Source organism: Lathamus discolor, chromosome 2, assembly GCF_037157495.1.
Source record: "Lathamus discolor isolate bLatDis1 chromosome 2, bLatDis1.hap1, whole genome shotgun sequence".
Classification (NCBI taxonomy): Eukaryota; Metazoa; Chordata; class Aves; order Psittaciformes; family Psittacidae; genus Lathamus; species Lathamus discolor.
In genome coordinates this window covers 60,049,406-60,068,404 of record NC_088885.1, presented here as the reverse complement: position 1 = coordinate 60,068,404, position 18,999 = coordinate 60,049,406, and the positions used below count along the sequence as shown (strand labels likewise).

Below are 18,999 nucleotides of genomic sequence, written 5' to 3'. Positions count from 1 at the left end.
CTAAAAAAATATAAAAATGCCTCTAAAGGTAGTTGTCAGACTGAATTGTCAGCAGATAATACATCATGTTTTAATTTTTTTATATGAAACGCCAAGTTTTCATTTCTGGTATCTCCTTATGGCTCTCATGATGAGAGATGACAGGATGGAGATAATTTTGGAATAGTAAAACAAGTTACATGTGCCAAGTTCTGTGCTGGTCAAGAAAATGTGTGTATTTCCTCCTAGCCCCCACTATGAAATAGTTATAAAACACCCAGTGATGTCTCGCTGTATGAAGTAACTTTATAATCTCTTCCCAATTAAACACTAATATTATAAAAATCTTAATTCATTGGAAGAGGACTGGCTCATTAAAGATTTTGGGGAAAAAAAACCCTCCCTCTTTACCTTCTTAAATGCTCTTTTTCTTCTTTTTCCATGTTTTGCCTTGTCTCAGGCACCTTTTTGTGGTCTTAATTGTTATAAAGGATACGGTTTTCTTCAGGATTACACTGGCCTGAAAATACAACCAACAACACCACTATCTGTCTGACTGCACTTGTACCGTAAACCTTTGGGAAGAGGTTTTGTGTGGCCAAATGAAACAGTTATCAACATTAAATTCAGAAGTGTTGCTTTTAGCTTGCCACTTGGGCAGAAATATTAAATCTGGTATTAACATTTTTAGAAACTATGTTCTCAATCTGCTACATATCACGCTAACAGAATCCCCCAATATAACATTATAGGGTACAATGGCTATTTTCAATAAAACTTCAAATAACTTCTTAAATTTCAAAAGCTTCTTTAAACATCCCACTTTTTGACGAGCATGTTCAGAAGCATTGTTTCTTCAGCCTTAATGTTTCTGCTAGTGGTCTGTGTGCTTTGGGAGCTCCCGGCAACTTCTCTGTGTGGTTTTCAGGTGTTATTGCCTATACAATACTCCTCTCCTGGTACTGTCATGCTAACCCTGCTTAGCTAAGTATCCTACCTCACAGTGTTATTCTATAGAAAACTAGAAAAAGATGACACAGGAAGATGTTGGCTAAAAGAGACTAGATACAGTAAACCACGATGTATCCGAGGTGTTGACTTTGGTTGTGGCTGGTTGTCACATAGCCTCTGCCAAAGGAGGCTTTCCCTGACTCAATGGCCAGAGGCCCGCTGTGATCAGGGATTATAGTTATAGCTTTTTACTATTATTGAGTTATTTCCCAATTTTGCCCACTATTCTGAATGACCAAAACTGAGAATTCTGCTCAGGAGACGCTTGCAAACTACCTGCTGTGGAGAGCTGGTTCCTCCCACTGCTGCAGGCATGGACGCCTTCTTCCTTCATGTCCAGACAGGATAGAAAGCCCTCAGGAAGCTGGCTGAATGTTGACTTTTCATTACTTGGCCTGAATCAATCACCAAGACGCTTTTATAATTGGATTACCATTTAAAATGGGTCGAGGGTGGAGCGAGGATTCTGCAGAGGAGGCAGGCCATTAGACTGGATGGATGTGTTCTTTGTTTCACCCTGCCCGGGCCGAGGAATCACTTCTGGCAAACTGATGCTTACAGCATTCAAGGGACGCGACCGGTGCAGCGGCAACCGTACCGCTTCGAGACAAACTACCGACCACGTCCCGCCGCATCCCTCAGCGTTGAGGTAGGGCCACCTCCGAGGCCTTATATAGACGCGGCAGGGAAGGCGGTGGGAGGGCTGACAGTTATGATTGGCTCCCCAGCCTGTTCCTCCTCCTCCAGCACGTGCCGGCACTGTTTACCATTTCTGGTTGGTTGGCGCAGAGAGGGCGGGCTCCAGCAGCCAATGGGCGGCGGGAGGAGGGGATTTAGGGGGTGATGTTCTCCTCCGCCCTGGCGTCCGGCTGAGGTGCGGCGTGCCGGTCGGTTGCTGGAGGCTTCTGTACCCGGCCTGGGGCGCAGCTTTGTTTTCCTGCGCGGCGGCAGCTATGAGGCCCGCCAGGTCGCGCTGTGGAATCGGCGGAGGCCGCTGCAGGAGGCCCGGCAGCAGTAGTGCTGGCAGTTCCGGCGTGGAGAGCAGGGCGGGCGGCGGAGGGGAGCGGCCTCACAGTGAGTACAGCCTGCCGCGGCGCTTCCCAGCGCCTCTTGGGTGTTTAACTGTGGCGTTTGTGGGGTTGATGGAGAAGTCTGGCTATTCAAACATGCGCTTTAGGGTTATGCAAGTCTAAAGCATTGCTTTTCTAAGTGCCTATGAGTATCGGCTTTTTTTTTTGTGGTAAAACAGTGAGAAAACCTTTTTCTGGGGTTTCCTCCTTCGTTCCTTAAACCCGAAAGTGCCCCCTGTGTCTCCGAGAGGGAACGGAGCCGTAGCATCCTTCTCTAGAGGAAGGGATCGGGGGAGGTGGGAGAAGCCGGGGTAGCAGCGGCTGCGAATCAACCGTGGCTGCAGCCTCGTATCTCCGGTTTTCTCCCGGAGGAGAGCGGGGCGGTGGGGAGGCGGCTGGAGAGTGGGGCAGAGCGGTAGGGTCGGTCCGAAGGCAGCAGGGATGGGAGATTTCATCTTGCGTTCATTTTGTTGTCTTCCTCACGAGCTTTTACTTTTCTTCACACGCACCCCCCCCTTTAAAAACTTGTACACCAAATATTCTTTACTTTAGGTGTTTCAGTGGTGCCTCCTCTTTAGTGTTGGTTTTGCCTGCATTAAGTCAGAAATAAAAAATACTTGGAGCAGCTTCCAGTGCATAAAGGGACTGACAAGAAAGCTGGAGAGGGGCTTTTGACAAGGGCAGGTAGGGACAGGACAAGGGGGAATGGCTTTAACCTGACAGAGGGGAGATTGAGATGGGATGTGAGGAAGAAGTTCTTCCCTGTGAGGGTGGTGAGGCCCTGGCACAGCTTGCCCAGAGAAGCTGTGGCTGCCCCATCCCTGGCAGTGTTCAAGGCCAGGTTGGATGGGGCTTGGAGCATCCTGATCTAGTGGAAGGTGTCACTGCCTGTGTTTAAGGTCCCTTCCAACCCAAACCATTTTAGGCTAAATATTTTGAAATATTTATCAGATGTTCACAGTTTATCTTGTAATGCATGCTGCTGTTGTATTCAGTTTGGTTTAAAGATATGAGGGAGGTTAGGTTTGAAGGAAGAAACAATTTTATTTGTTAGACTGTTCAATGTAACTGGGAGGGAGAGGATAAAGTTTGGCCCCAGTTTGAAAAATAAAGGCAGAATAGGGCTGGTTTGAGGTAATGTTTATAGAAAGGAGATAACCAACTTGGTGCTAGTTGTCCTAGAATGGAATCCTTACAGGAATTACTCTCCAAAGGGCTACTGCTTCATTATGTTTTCCATAAAAGGACATGGAACTGCTGGAACAAGTCCAGAGGAGGGCCACGAGGATGCTCAGGGGACTGGAGCACCTCCTGTATGAAGACAGGCTGAGAAAGTTGGGGCTGTTCAGCCTGGAGAAGAGAAGGCTGCGTGGGGACCTCATAGCAGCCTTCCAGTATCTGAAGGGGGCCTACGGGGATGCTGGGGAGGGACTCTTCATCAGGGACTGTAGTGACAGGACAAGGGGTAACGGGTTAAAACTTAAACAGGGGAAGTTTAGATTGGATATAAGGAGGAAATTCTTTCCTGTTAGGGTGGTGAGACACTGGAATCAGTTGCCCAGGGAGGTTGTGAGTGCTCCATCCTTGGCAGTGTTCAAGGCCAGGTTGGATGAAGCCTTGTGTGGGATGGTTTAGTGTGAGGTGCCCCTGCCCATGGCAGGGGGGTTGGAACTAGATGATCTTGAGGTCCTTTCCAACCCTAACTATTCTATGATTCTATGGCTGCTCTTCAAACGCTCTCCAGAACTGTATGTGCATAAAATGAAGAAACTTGCTACCTTAATTTAAAAGTATGAGATAACTAAGCAACTTTATTTATGTATTTGTCAGGGTGTTATTTTTTTCTTCTCATGTAGTACCCTAGAAATTTGCTGTCTGTTAATGCACTGGAAAATTGATTCTCGTGTTAAATAGCAGCTCTGTACTATGTCACTTCCTTCCTATGTTGGTTGAATCAAACTGAATTTCCATGTGAGTTCTTTTAATACCTCTGTGGTTGCTACTTTTTCTCTAGGGAAAGAAAGAAAAATGTGTTTGACAGTTACCCAAACTGTAATGGTTTTGATGCTAAAGTATAGCAATTATTATCCAGGCTGTGGAAAGCTGTGACATTTTAAAGATACTAATATGCTTGTTTGTGACAACTGCATAATGATAATAGTAAATGTGTTATGAATTTAGCTAATTAGTCATATGAATGCTCCCACAGGTTGTTTTGAATTTCTTTCAGAATGCTTGGTATCTGATCTAATTTGTTTTATGACTCTTCCCAAGAGAATTTGTTACTAATAATCTGCTGTTGTTACTCATAAACCCTTTGTATTCCAAATTTTCTTATTTTTCTGTACAACTAGAATCTGAAAAGCACTGACAGTGAGGAAATCTGGGGTTTAAAACTCTAATTATGTCATACTGTATTTGTTTGGGTGTTCTGGGGACTTGCCTGGATTTGAGAGGTTCAGTAAGGTATATATAAAGATTTCATTTGTGTACTGAGTTTGTTGCACTGCTCAATCCTTTATTGACCACAAAGATGTTGAACAACACTGGTCCCAACACTTGACACCTGAGAGACACCGCTCACTGGTCTGCACTGGGACATTGACCTGTTGACTGGAACTCTGAGTGCTACTCTCCAGCCAATTCCTTATCCACCAAGTGGTTCAGCCATCAAATCCATGTCCCTGTAGTTTAGAGATGAGGATGTTGTTCCTGAAGGGCAGATGGGAGTTCTGTCAGTAGAGGTTTTTAAGAACTTGTTAGCCAAGTAGTTGTGAGGAGTTTCACAAATACAGACTAGTCCTGCTCTGTGGTCAGCAGCCCAAGCTAGGAGTCTGTTCCTTTAAGTAGTTTTTATGGTGACGTTGTTCTTTTGGTGGTGTTATTATTCACCCCCTGGATTTGCAGAGGAGAGAAGTTCTTTCTGTGCTTATCTAGAAAGATCTGGGCTCCTGCATTTGTGATAGTCAAAATGATACCTGATCCCTTTCAATATATTGTGTTACATAGTTCAAGAATTGGATTGACCACTCTCTCCTAGGCACAGAGTTGCAAATTAAGGCTCGATATCTGTAGATTTTGCAAGGGGAAACAACTCATTTGTCCTGTATCCACCACAAACTCTTAATCACTTTTGAATAGTGAAATTGTTCCCAAATCTCTGACAGATTGTTTTTAGTGTTAAACAATAAGCACAAGCAAACTCTTGCTTTCCAGATGTCATCATGCAGAGTGCCAGTCGGTGATGGAGAGAGTAGCCATCATTTGCTGTTGGACGTGTTTGCAGGCTCAAATCTCTGATTTGGAATATCAAATAAGACAGCAGATGGATATCTACAAGAAGCATTGTGCTGCCAAGGTAATTTTAGCCATCTGTTTTCTGTCTTGGGAGGTTCTTCGCAAGCTATTAACTGTTTGGGGTTTTCTTCTTTAGGGGAATGGTACTTTCTCTGTAGAAAAAGGGTTATCGTGGAAAATGGGTCAAATGAAAACTTATTTATTAGAATGATGTTTATTTCTACATTACTAGATTTCCTGTAAAAAAGTAAAAGCTTTCCATGTCCAAAATGTGAAATGTGTTTTGGGGTTTCTTCTTGTAAAAGTCTCTCACTTCACTGCAGAATTCCCTGGAAACACTGGAGTTAATACTTTCAAAGTGTTTATGAATGTTTGAAACAACTCTCATGTTCCAATTCGAAATAATTTTAACTGGTTGGGCTTTCAGTGTAAACTGCAAAACTTTTTCCCCTGGACTTCAGGGGGAAAAAAAGCAGAAGGTAAGGAGTTTTCTTCAGCTTGAGTGTCATCCTTCCTCCTGCCCTTCCTCTGGAAGGAAAACTGTTTTACTTATCGTCCTTACTGCACGTGTGTCTATTCTGTCTGGATAATGGCATTTGTCTTTTGCATCGGTTTTTATAAATCAAATAAGTTGGATGACTTTTTGGATAAATTTAAAACTTATTATTCATCTGAAGTGTAATATGTTTCTGACAAAGAGCAGCGCCTATATAGCTTTACTCCTTGTACACCTTTGTAGGTGCTCCTGCAGGAGCTCAGGTGAGGAAAGCCTTAATTTATCATCTATGATTGGCAGTGAGAGGGTCAATCAAACCTGCTTTGGGGGAGGGGGCTTAGACTAGGTGTCCTCCAGGTTTACTTTCCAGTCTAAATTGCTCTTTGATTCTACTGTAATAGTTTTGAAGGGCCTAAGGCTTTCCTAACAGTAGTCTCTCATGTAGCATAACAAGGTGAAGGAGAATGCTAACTTTTCAGATGCTTTGAATCTTTTCTAAGTAACTGGAATTTGTCTTAGCTGTATTTCCGTATTTGTTTAACCAAATTAGCTTATAATTATCTTTAATTCACTATTACGGTACTCAAGCAGTTATGATGTTTATACAGACATGAATGCAAATGCATGAAATAAGTTAATTGTTCTGCATACAATTTTCTTCCATTCACAAGTATGTGCATAATTATACCACAGGTGCTATATAGCACAGACTATATATAGTCATTCATATGTAGTTATTCATATATATGTTATTCATGATGTTATTCATACAGCGAATTAATGATGTTATTCACACAGTGAATAACATTGGATTTTCCTGTAAGGAATGCGAACTTTACAGCTCCTTTCTACCAATCTCTTTTACTGAAGAGACATTGTGAGAAACTATTAGGCCATACTATTAGGAGTATAGAGATTGTCAAGAGAAACAGGCTGTGCAGCATGCTCTGTGTGCCATGAGGCATATGCTGGTAAGGATGAAGAGGATTTGTGGCCTTGAGCAGCAGAAACTGAGCTGCAGTGGCTGGCTCTCTGTCCCCGCTATCAAAATGGATATAAGCTGAAAGAGGGTAGATTTAGATGAGATATTAGGACAAAGTTCTTCCCTGTGATGGTGGTGACACACTGGAGCAGGTTGCCCAGAGAAGTTGTGGCTGCCCCATCCCTGGCAGTGTTCAAGGCCAGGTTGGACAGGGCTTGGAGCAACCTGGTCCAGTGGAAGGTGCCCCTGCCTGTGGCAGGGGCTGGAACTGTATGAGCTATAAGGTCCCTTCTAACCCAAACCATTCTGTGATTCGGTGATTCAGTGAAAGAATGTCTGCTGATGTTTTTCAGTTTTAACAACTATCTTTTTTTATGGGAATTAAATGACTTAGTTATTATCAGATGATAAATTGAACTCTTTGTTGGAGAAAGAACATGTGTTATTAGTGGCTACAACATGCACATTGGCTTCCAGGCTTTCTCGTCTTAATTGACAAAAATGTAGCTGTTAAGACCCTTCAGTGTCCATTTCTGTGGAGAATTAAATACTGAGAAACCTACATGCTCCTTGCGCGAGGATGTAGCAAAGACTTAAAACACTATGAGGACAAATCTGGTGAGAGCTAGCTGCTGGCATAAACTTTAAAGGAGTCTTTGGGTTTTGCAGCCACCCTAAACTCAGAATCACAACTTGCTATTTTTGCTCTGAGAGTTGTTTTTTGTTTGGTTGTAGTTTGAATACAGGCTCCTTCAGCAGAAGTTCTCTGATCCATGTGAATGTTGAAGAGGGATTTGGCAAACATAAACCCATTGGGCGACCGTGTTGCTGTGTGGGACAGAACCTGCATTGCTGCGAGAATCCACAGTTTGCAGGTGCAAGAAGTGCAAGCATGTCCAAGCTACCTCTGTGTCTCGTATCAGCAGGAAGGTAAGTGAAAGCTTTGCCATGTGGTTCCTGAACTAGGCTGTGTTTTTATTTAGAATGTGTGGGCTTATTTTTAGGGTAATGTTGGACTTGGCTTTTAGTACAGTGCTTTCTGAGCACTTTCTAAAGTTCATGTAGAATTTTACAAGATATTCCCAGATGTGTCACAAAAGTCGTGAGTTCTCTACTTAACTGTGGTTTAGAAAAGGATTCTAGATTTCCATTCTTAAAAAACAGGCAACTGGGAGGTTTTTGAGTGTGTACCTCACAAAACCACTGTGTAACTCAGACTTCAGCGTGCACAACCTTCTGTCACTTACCTTTTGGGGTTGATTTTCTTGGAATTTTCCAGGGAAAATAACCCACTTCCTCCCCTCCACAAAAAAAGTAATCCCAACCCACAATAGTACGTAACTTCTTGGGGGTTAAGACCTGCCAAGCTGGTGTGGGATTCAGTGCAGCAGGGTTGTGGTTATTTGAAAGCTGAGCTGCCAAGCCTGATGAGATCGGTGCTCCTTGGAGTACTTAGCTGTCAGCCACTTGGTGATTAAAAGAGGTTTAATATATCAATTTTGACAAAGAACACGTGTGGTAACATCCATCAGTTAACATATGGTAGTTACCCTGCTTGTATCTTGGTTATTTGGAGCCTTTTCCTCAAATACTGATTTCCAAGTAGCAGGTAATTTAACAAGCTGCAGTTTTAAAACAAAAAGATTAAAGTGGTGTTACATTTCCCAGACTGATCTTTTCTTTCACCAGAGTGCAAAGCCTGTATGATTTAAGTCTGCTGAGGCTGTAGGTAAAAGCATTATTAATGCTCCCTCTTCTAGTCTGACTGATAGTATAGAACCTGATTTATCGGGGAAGAGGCACTGGGTCTCCCAGCAACAGTGCAGAGAAAAATCTTTGAATAAAGACATGTGGGCTATTGTGGTTGCAGCTTGCACTTAGAACAGGCAAGTGAGAAAAAGGGAAACCTAAGACAATACTGGTCAAAAAGGCCAAAAGCTGCTGGTGGTGGATTGCTCACCAAACAGTTTGAATCAAGCCAACACTATCCTGGGCTGCATCACCAACAGGGTGGCACAATCGTCTGGGTTCAGGAGAATAGTAGCACAGCATGTCAGAGTCCTGTTAAAAAATAGGTTCATAGTAAGCTCAGGCTCTTCTGTTGAGAGCTTTGTTAACTGTAGTACTTGATAGTCTTTACAAACATTTTTACTCTGGCTTAGTAAATTTGATAGAACATATTGCTACAGAGACTGTTTTCAGTTCATTTGCTGTGCCTCCTGTACCTTTCTACCCAGTGCCAGTTCTGTGTGAAGCAGTGCATGTGTTCTGTTTGCATGGGTAAAAGCTGAATTCTCTGCCACTCCCTCAGCAGGGCTGTGTCTGTGTCTGCTCTTGTTTTTGAGAGGTTTGAATTTTTGAGATCCCTGCCTCTGTCAGAGGTGAAATTGTCTGTTTTAACAAGTAAATGATCAGGAGAGTGGAGAAAAGGACTGACATGTCACGCTATTAATAATCCTTTCTTCTGGAAGAAGGCCATAACAGCACAGTCCAGCTGTGGAGAAATGTGGGCATACCTCCAGGTAGTTCCAGCTGGAGCAGTTTTGTCTCTAGTAGCTTGGTCTTGGTTTTGTCTTGTTTCTTATAGCAAGGTTTTACTCTTGCTCTCTTCAGTCTCGGGATGAGTGAAATGGACTGTAATTGCCCAAGAAGCCATGAAGATCTTCAAAGACATGATAGGAGAGAAAGGGCTCTAATTAAAGCACGAGTTGGGCAACATTATCTTATCCCATTGCAGAAAGCGGATAAAGCTTAAGTTTTTCATTGTCCAGTGATTTTATTTTTATTTGGATTTCTTGTTTTATGTAACTGACTGCTCCAAATACTACTTTGCTTTAGGTGCTCAACCAAGCAAACAGCTGATGGACCCAGCAGCCTCAACCAGCATCCTCAATTCCTGGATTTAACTGCCTTAACAACCTGTGCATGCAGTCTTCTGCTGGCCTGTGCAGCCAAGACTTGCAATGGTTTGTAGTCCCTCTGTTAACACAACAGGACCACAGTGGTGCTTTCTGGCAGTGGAGGTACCAGATGTTCCCTGGAAATGCCTCATGAAGCAAAAGAGGTGAGGTTATATTGTCACAAATGTAAGCTGCGTTGAGCTTCCCACTGCTTGGTAGTTCATCTTGTGTGCTTGCTGAGACTTTGGCTGCCTAAGGATTTGCAGTGGGAGAAATTATTCTTTGTCATAGCTTAAATCATTCTAAACCGGTATTGACCCAGAATTTGAGATTATTTCTAGTAGGTGGGACTGAGTCACTTACATGACAGTGAATAGTTTCAGGCAGATTTTTTTTTGCCTTTTTTTTATTTTTGCATTTTGGAATGGTTGGATTTGCAAATAAAGCATTAGCAGAGACTCGGTCAAAGCTCAATGTTTTTAAAAAAGGAAATTTGGGGAAAAAATTGCTTCATAATGACTCATCCCATTGGCCTATATGTGAATTATGAAATAAGGAAGAAAACTACAGTGTACCCAACAGTGAAGACTGGGTGCAGATTTTATTGTTACAGTTTCAAAAATAAAGTGTTTTAAAATATAAGTCTGTGTATTCCAGTGAGTTGTCTCCATCTGTGCCCCTGTTGCCTCCTCTTAGCCTATCATCTGCATCCTGCATTGCCACAGGTTGGGCTGCTTCTGAATATCCTTGATGATACATGAGTATCACATGTGAGAAATTTGGTTTACTACCCTATATATCCAACTCCTTTCCACCTGCATAATGTGTGTCATTAAAAAGGTCTAGATCAGATCAGATCTTGTATTAGTATTTAAAGGGTAGCTACAAAGAAGATGGAGACTCCTTTTTTACAAGGAGTCCCATGGAAAAGATGGGGGGTGGTTGGCACAAGTTACTCCTGGGGAGATTTTGTTTTGACACAAGAGAAATTTTCACCATGAGAACCATAAGCCACGGGAATAATCTCCCCAGGGAAGTGGTGACTCCCCAGCATTGGACACTGTTAAGACTGGGCTGGACAGGGTGCTGGGCCATCGAGTCTGTGTCATGCTTTGCCTAGAAGAGTTGGATCAGATGACCCTTGAAGTCCCTTCCAACCTGGGATTCTATGAGACCTGCAGTCTCCACAGCCCAGAACCACCATGAGTGCCCTGCCTGCCTCAGCCTGGTCCTGTCACACAGGTAGTGAAGGCTGAACCACGGAGGAAGACGAAGACGCAGAGGTAACACGCACCCGAACACTCATCAGTGCGCTGCTTGTGAAAACAGTAAGGTGGAGGATTTGAAAAATCACAAGGTGAGCAGCCAGGGTGAGAGGGTGTCTAGTCCCCGTCTAGGGCACTGACGGCCCTTTTTTGGATTCTCTGCACACCGGGAGCCCGCCTCCGCCGGTACCAATGGCGCTGACCATGTGTTTTCGGGGCCCTAGCGGGAGCTCGGGCTCACGCCCAGCATCCAGCGCGCATGCGCCGAAGCCGATAGGAGGAGGAGCGAGCAGCGCCGGAGGGAGCGCCTTAGGCTCGCGCCTGCGCATGCGCAAGAGGTGGGAGCGCGTTTACCCCCCGGCTTAGCGCGACAGGCCGCGCATGCGCCAAGATGGCGGCGGTGCCGCGTGGGGGAGGGGCGGCGGGGCGCAGGAGCTGAGGGTGGCGAGGCGCGTATTCCCGGCGCCGCCGCGGGTTGTGGGGGGTGTACCGTGAGGGAACGGGGGAACCGGAGCGCACCGCACCGGCCCGCGGCGTCCGCTTGTCGGCAGCGGGCGGGGGAGCGGGTACCCGAGCATGCCTGAAGGGGCGGAGCGAACGGCGCCCAACGCATGCGCGGCGTGAGGCGGGTGGGAGGTGCAGGGCCGCAGTGGCGGCGCTCGGCGAGGGTAACAATGGCAGCGGCGGTAGCGGCGGGCGGAGGGACAGGGCCCGGGGCAGCGGCCGCTGTGGCGGTGAGCGGAGGCCCCGCGATGGCGGCGCTGTCGGTGGCGCGGCGGAAGGACGGAGGCCCCACGGGGAAGTTCTGGGAGAGCCCGGAGACCGTGTCCCAGCTCGACTCGGTCCGCGTCTGGCTGGGGAAGCACTACAAGAAGGTGCGGCCCGGGGCAAGGGAGGGGATTTGACCGGTCGGGGAGCGCGGGGGGTTCCCCCCGCGGGGGGAAACCGGCGGTTCAGCCGTCCCGTCCCGCGGGACTGGGTGGGGGGAGGCCCGGTACCGCCGCTGGCCTTTGTCAGCCGCGGCCTCGCCGCCGCGCCTTGCCCTGCAGCGCGGTCGGGAGGGTCCGGGACCGTGCTAGTGCGGGGTGTCCGGGCCCGGGCGGCGGCTCCGGGGCAGCCTGTGGTGGGCACAGGCGAGCCGAGGCCAGTGCTCTGCGTCCGTGTTTACGCAGAGGCGAGTGGCAACGGTAACTTTCTTGTGCGGGCAAGTCCCCGCTTGGCGCGCCAGGATTTTACACGATTTCACTTAAACCGCACCCCTGAAGTGTCGGTGGGTTTAACAAAGTGGGGGGGGAAATAAAGGAAAAAAAGCCGTTCGTGCTGTTGAGAACCGCGTTTCGCTGCATCTGGTGGTGTTAAGAGCTCCACGCGTGTTGGCTATACTTACAGCGAGTTCACTTCGTGGTAGTGTCACTACTGACTGTGTATCGCCCATGTAGTCCTCTTCCTCTTTCATTTGGTTGGCTGTGCGCTCTGTTTCTTCGCTTTCTTTTCAAGTGTTTTCCCTGTGTAATGGGTTTTTAAGTTTCAGGAGCTAAACCTTGAAAAAATACCGAGGTGAATATTCCAGAAGAAAGATCTCTCTGCCTAGACAGCTTTGTAGCCATTCTAGGATGAGGATTAGCTGGGGCAGAGCCACGTCAGGGGGAGATACTGGACAACTAAAGGCGCCTTAGCCTCTCTACTTGCCCGAGATTAGCAGTCTGTCCTCTGTTCTTTGGCCGCTCTAGTGTCAGTCATCCGCAGAGAGGCTTGCTCGTGGCTCTGTGGGTGCTGTTGATCGGGTTAGTTGTGTGGCTGTGCTCCAGAACTGGTACCTGAGCTGGGTTAAAAACCGGAATAGGCTCAGGGATGTGTTTTACCGGTCCTTCCACTTTGCTTGTTCCAGCGCAGCCACATACAGCTGTATTGCTGTCGTTTGAGCGAGCAGCTTTTATGCTACTTATGTTGATAAAGGAATAGTAACCTGAAAATACACATTTCATTTGACTTTGGTTTCGTTGTGCTTCTCTGCTGTTTCTAGACTACCTAGGAGGCGTGTTCTTTCATTCCATTTTTGTAACTGAACACCAGCAAGAACTCAATAAACTTTTGAAATAAGTTTGAACTGGCAACTACTGTGTTGCAGAAGAGCAAGTCATTTATTAAAGACTTTAACGGTTATTGTCTCTTGCTGTTACGAATGAAAACTATCTAGACAAGCTGGTTCTTGCCTTACTGGCCTGGCAGGGCCTTTTATCTGTAGTTCAGGGGTGGGAACTTTCATTTTGTATACCAAAGAAAAAACTCCATTATTATGATTGGTTTACACTGTATTACTGGTTATAAAGATTAAATGGTTCTATTTAATTCTGAGACTCTGGGAGGTAATGACAGTTGGGCTAAGGAGAAATCTTTACTAGGCTGATGAATTTCAAGATACTGCTGTGTAAAATGCTTAAAAAAGGAAAATTATTTTTTGTTTCGGGAGACAAGCTGATACTACTCCAAATGGAAATGTTAGCTTCTTTTTGATGTACGGCAAATGGACTCTAGTTCATCTGGCATCTGATTCATCTTGCTATAGGTGCATGACTTTTCAGAAAGGTACCTGGTAATTGTAGCTGACTTTGGCTGGTTTGTGCTCTTAAAAAAAGACACATATCTTGCCAGTGAGGAAGCAGTCAGCCGTAGGTGTTATGTCCAGCTCTGCAGACATTAGGGACCAGTCAGAGAGAATCCCGAGAGTAGTGGCAAGCCTGATCGAGGGTCCAGAAATTGCAATGGGTGAGGAGAGAGTTGGAGATTTGCAACTACAGATCTTATCCTTTTCTCAAGATCAAGTCTTCCAATATCTGAGAGGTCTCCATGTCTCTAAAAGCATAACTAAAAAAGTAAGAGGTTTGAATAGTAGCATGTGAGACTTGCAGTGGATATTGGAAAACTCTCACAGATGGGGAAAAAAAGCTTATTTGTAACTTCTTCGTGCTCCCTACATTTGTGTGTGTGTGTGATGTATGGAAGTCAGTTTGTTTTATTTCTCTGTACGGAGGGTCACAGGAGGTCCCATACTTCCTCCTTTGCATCGGGCTGCGGTACGGGTGTTTGAGCCCTTCTTCCTGAGAGTTGGAAATGGGTGTGTGCTGTGGTTTTCAAGGCCTGGAGGATTCAGAGAATCGTAGAATGGTTTGGGTTGGAATAGACTTTAAAGTTCATCCAGTTCCAACCCCCTGCCACAGGCAGGGTCACCTTCCAGTAGACCAGGCTGCTCCAAGCCCCATCCAGCCTGGCTTTGAACACTGCCAGGGATGGGGCAGCCACAGCTTCTCTGGGCACCCTGTGCCAGGGCCTCACCACCCTCACAGGGAAGAACTTCTGCCTCAGATCTCATCTAGATCTCCCCTCTGTCAGCTTAAAGCCATTCCCCCTCTTCCTGTCTGTACAGGCCCTTGTTGAAAACCCTTCTCCAGCTTTCTTGTCAGCTGTTTTAGGTACTGAAAGGCTGCTCTAAGGTCTCCATTATATTTGACAGGCTTTCATTGCATTTGGGTAGACTAAACCTGGTGACATCAAGGTGTTCACTACAAGTAGAAATATAGAGTTTGAAAGTAAACTGATGGGCTCACTTTTTATTGTATTAATACTCAGTGATCTCTAATAATACATATTATTTAGGTAGTTCTCTTGATATTAAGCAATAAATTGCTTGTATTAAAATAGCTTGTCATAAATCAGAGTTATTTCTTGTATTTAAAGTAGCTTCCTAAGATAGTTTGAGGGGTCATTTGTTTTTTGAGGGGTTGTTTGGTTTTTCTTATGTATTATAAAGGATGCAGAAACTAACCTTCTGTCCAGCTCTATGCCTTACAGACTGTTCCCAGTGTATTTATCATGTCCTGGTCAATATGCTGGCTTGTGGGAGCTTCAGCTGCTCAGTGGCTCTGAAAGCTGTACCCTCTGAAAAAGGAGGATGGAAAACTCATCTTCTGGGGACCAGGGAGGATGGTGTTTTGGTTTGTTTTCTTGAGGAGACAGCAACACAGGCTGTCCATCTAGACACTAAACCATACAGTCTATGAGGAGGTATCATTGCTTGGAGGTCTGGGTAGTTTGTTGAGTAGCTGGGACCCGCTTTCAGTAGTAGCTAATGTAAAATATTAAGTTTTCTTCCTGAATTAATGGAGCGTGGTGCTATTGCGTGGCTTTGGACTGATGCTGGTGGACTATGTCTGTTTTACCACAGGGCCATAACAACAGGCAGTGGTGTGGGATCCCTTTATGCCTGTCTGTTAATAAGCCTCAGCCTGACAGGGAGGAGGGACGAGCTGCTTCTTGGCAGCTGTTATGAAATGGCAGTCATTACAACCGAAGATGTCTGTTTGGAGACCACCTGCTTGTTCGCTGCCAGCCAGGAGCTGAATTGAGAGGATCTGTAGTTATCTTTCAGCTGCCCCTGACTTCTCATGTTGGTAGCAACCTTATCAAGTATTTTTTCAATGACTGACTTGGATTTAATCTGAGGGAGGATTTTCTTTGTGCCTGCAGCTCTTTTGTGTTCTTGCCTTTAAAAAAGGGAACAAGGGTTATAACCTAAATCAAAGAATTTTAATGTTGGTTTTCTTCTCCCTGTTATTTAGCAATCCAACCTGAAATGTTACTTGTTTTGGGGGAAGGAAAGGATTTTGTGCATCAGAGGTATAATGCAGAGCTGTGATGTGGTTATTTGAGGTCAGTCACCACACCAAAGCGGGGCATGTGAATCCATTCCTCAGGTCTGTGACAAAGGCTTTCCAGTGCAGCTGTGATGACAAGCCTTGCTGGTGAAGGGAAGTAATTGCCTCTGCTGTGTGTTACACCTTGTTCTTGAATGATTTGAGTTACAGCAAAAGAATTCTGGCCCTACATGTTTTCTGCTTAGAGATATGTGGGAGGTGTTGTGTATCTAATTGATGTGGAAATGTTAGAAAAACCTTTGCTGTATCAGTGGAGCTTTGGTGTTTCAGCTCTTGAACAAATAATGCCAAAGCTGTGTGTCTAGGAACAGGGCATTTTTTCTGTCCTTTGGATTTTGCTGTTGAAAAACCTTCATTTGCTGCAGAATCATCCTCTGCTTGTCTGCTGTGGAGACTAGTTGAATACTTGTGGGTATGTTGTGACTTCAGTCCTCTGATAGCCACTGCTTGTCAATAAAATGATCTCGCCAATTTTGCTGCTTTAAAGATCCATTTGTATGATGTCTCATTAGTGTGCAGAAGTGATTGAGAGGAGTCTTTGGTGTTTTCCTTTTGAAAGTGTTTTTTTCCTTTAGGGGGAAGCTCAGGCAAAGTGGTGAGTTTCATGTAAAAAAAAAAAAACTTGCAAGGTAGTGGCAGTGCAAAATAGAATCAGGGGTTCCTCATGTTTTCTTCCTTTCCGATAGCTCCTAGTTGGTGGTGTCTACTGCAAGAGGTTAAAACAGGGTCAGCAGACACAGGAATAAGTGCTTGAAAAATTTCAAGTCTAAGAATACACTTTCCAAGGTATATTCTCATGTAGATGGTTGGGGTTTTATCCCAGAGGAAAACACTTGGGAGGAAAAGAAGTCAAAAATTAAGTCAATAGAAGAATAGCACCTCTTCTGAATTCTTTCACTTTTAACTGAGGTTGCAGTCTGGGTGTTCAAAGTCACCAGGTATTTAGGGCAAGTGGTGTTTGTTCACAAGTGACAAAGAAACCATACTAGAAAACCCTAAACCTTGACTATTTCCTCACTGATTTTCATTTTCTGCTTCTGCTGGCTTTGTGTGAAGAGTAGGGTCCTTCTGGTTAGCTTTGTTATGCATTGCCTTGCCATGGTTTATTGGATCCTGAAGCTGGGAGCTGAGAGAACTGTAGCTAGAAGGTTGTGCTGAAAGCAGTTCTGTTCTCTGTGCCCTGAAGAAGCTGTGGGTTCTCTGTGCCCTGAAGAAGCTGTGGGTTTAAGTACACTGTGTGGGCTGAGAGGTGGATTAATGAAATTCCAAGGTTTTGGATTGGTAATGGAGTTTTTGTTTCGTTCTACATGATGACCATAAGTACAGAATTGCTTTATACTTCTGTTTTGCTGTTAGCGAGAGCCATCAGTGCTTGTTGTTGTATTTTATGCATGTTTCTGGTACTTTATTAATTTAGGATATTGTGTCAAATTTAGTGGGAAAAGCTTTAAGGCTTTTAACGTGTACAAGTAAAGGCAAATGTGGCAATACATAGCTTTTCCTCCATTAGATGAGTTACAACGATTATGAGGGGTTTTCCTCTATTCATTGTTGCTGAAATGAAGGCTGTAGCTTCAGAGAAGATATGCAAAAGCAATTTTCATTTTTTTTTTATTTATTTTTTTTAATCTTGTGGAGTGTGCCTCCCATGCAAACCTAAAGGTTTACTGCTGCAGTGTACTGTTTTACTGGAAAACATGACACCTTTCCAGATACGTATTTAGAGAAAGCATTACAGTGAGGTGACTAGACAGTCTTAAGTAGCTGGGCTTAAGTGGGAACCAGTGGTTTTGCTTTTGGAGCATGTGTAATAGGTATGGCATGTGAATGTGTTCAAGACCAAAGCTGTCTCGTTAATAGAAATAGGATTATTTAATATGAAGTCTGCCACTTGGTCTGCTATGCTTTTGTTTTCACATTTGTGTGAAACCTAAATCTGTATTTTGCCAGAGAACTGTTTTGTCTTCTCCTTTTTATTTAGTTTTGAGTGCATTCTAATTGGCATAACTGAGCTTAAAAGCTCAAAGTTTTATTCAGACTTGCATAAGGTAGTGGTGATGCAGATGTTGAATGTGCAAAATGAAGGGAGATTCACTATTTGTGTGCACATCCTGGGTGTGATAGCCACTTACTTTTAAGCTATACAAAAAAACAACATGAGAAATCTTGTATTAACAGATACAAAAATACACAGCAGCATGTGCACATTGGTAATCATCCTTCTTAGTTTAGCAACCCTTAGGACAATGATAAAAAGGGTTCTGGCAAAGTTAGCAGTAGGATTTAAGTATGATTCTGTGCCTCCCTGGTGGAGAATTTTAGCCCTGGTAACAAAGGCAGAGAATGGCACCTTCCTGCTGAGCTGCAGCACCTGGTGAGTTAATGCGGAGGCTGGGAGGGATTTTTTAGGGAAGCTGGTGGATTAATGGGAGCATCTGAGCGAGTCACATGCTCCATTTTGCCAATCCTGTCTAAAATTGGTAATTCCAACAAAAGATGGCCTAAACTGCTCTGATGAATTCAGCTGCAGCATCCAGAGCTTCTAGTCCAAAAGTTACAGAGAGAGTAGATGCTAGCTGGGAGGAGTCTGAGGGTCTAGAGGGTTTTTAAATGCCTAGGAACAAAAGTCTTTGTCTTAACTAAGTTCTAATAGGAATAAAGACTGTTACTGCTCCTTCACACCTCTATGGTAGCTGGTGAGAATTGATAGGAGTTATTAATTGGATGAAATTGCCACAATTGCCTGCTTTTCCTCCCTAGGAGAGGGGAAAGTGCTGAAATAAAAATGCAGTTTTGGAAAGTAAACCTTTTGTTCTTTATAGGCTGATATTTCTGCGTTAGGTTTTGTGCACAGGGCAGGATACCTGAAGAGCCTTAAAGGTATTCTTATCCTGTGAGTTGCAGAGATTTAATTTCTCTACTATTTGTCTCTTTAACAAGTGCTGAAGGAACTTACATGTTGAGATGGTCAGATGTCATCAGATTCTAATGGAAAAGTTTAATACGTTTGGCTGTGGAGGTGGTGCTTTGGAAAGCTTAGTTAGATCTGCCTGCTTCTTAAGACCACTGCTTTAAACTTTTGAGGGTTCTGCCTCTCAAAAAAGAAAAAAATTAAGGGGCTTTAGAAGAATCTGATTTGAGGGAAAAGCCAAAGTTTTGTGGCTCAGAGTGTTAGCGAGGTAAACTACTGGGGTAGCTGATACTGTTCCGTATTCTAGGTGAACAAGTAATGTTTCTTCTGCTCCTGGAACTCTGCTGGCATGGTGAGGAGATTACAGCCAGTAAGT

General features: G+C 44.5%; 1 protein-coding gene and 1 long non-coding RNA gene across 2 annotated transcripts in view; both read left to right on the top strand.

Annotated features, from left to right (window-relative positions):
- Positions 1-1,864: 1,864 nt before the first annotated feature.
- On the top strand, positions 1,865-10,377 carry LOC136008203 (uncharacterized). Its single transcript, XR_010610014.1, has 4 exons — positions 1,865-2,064; positions 5,277-5,418; positions 7,571-7,765; positions 9,674-10,377. It is a non-coding gene; the product is annotated as an uncharacterized LOC136008203 (long non-coding RNA).
- Positions 10,378-11,540: 1,163 nt separating this feature from the next.
- The window catches only part of SMARCC1 (SWI/SNF related, matrix associated, actin dependent regulator of chromatin subfamily c member 1), an 86,994-nt gene continuing 79,535 nt past the window's right edge, over positions 11,541-18,999 (top strand). Inside the window, exon 1 of the mRNA XM_065667029.1 lies at positions 11,541-11,875. Coding sequence (XP_065523101.1) covers positions 11,612-11,875 — 264 coding nt within the window. The 5' untranslated portion in view covers positions 11,541-11,611. The remainder of the gene's footprint in view (positions 11,876-18,999) is intronic.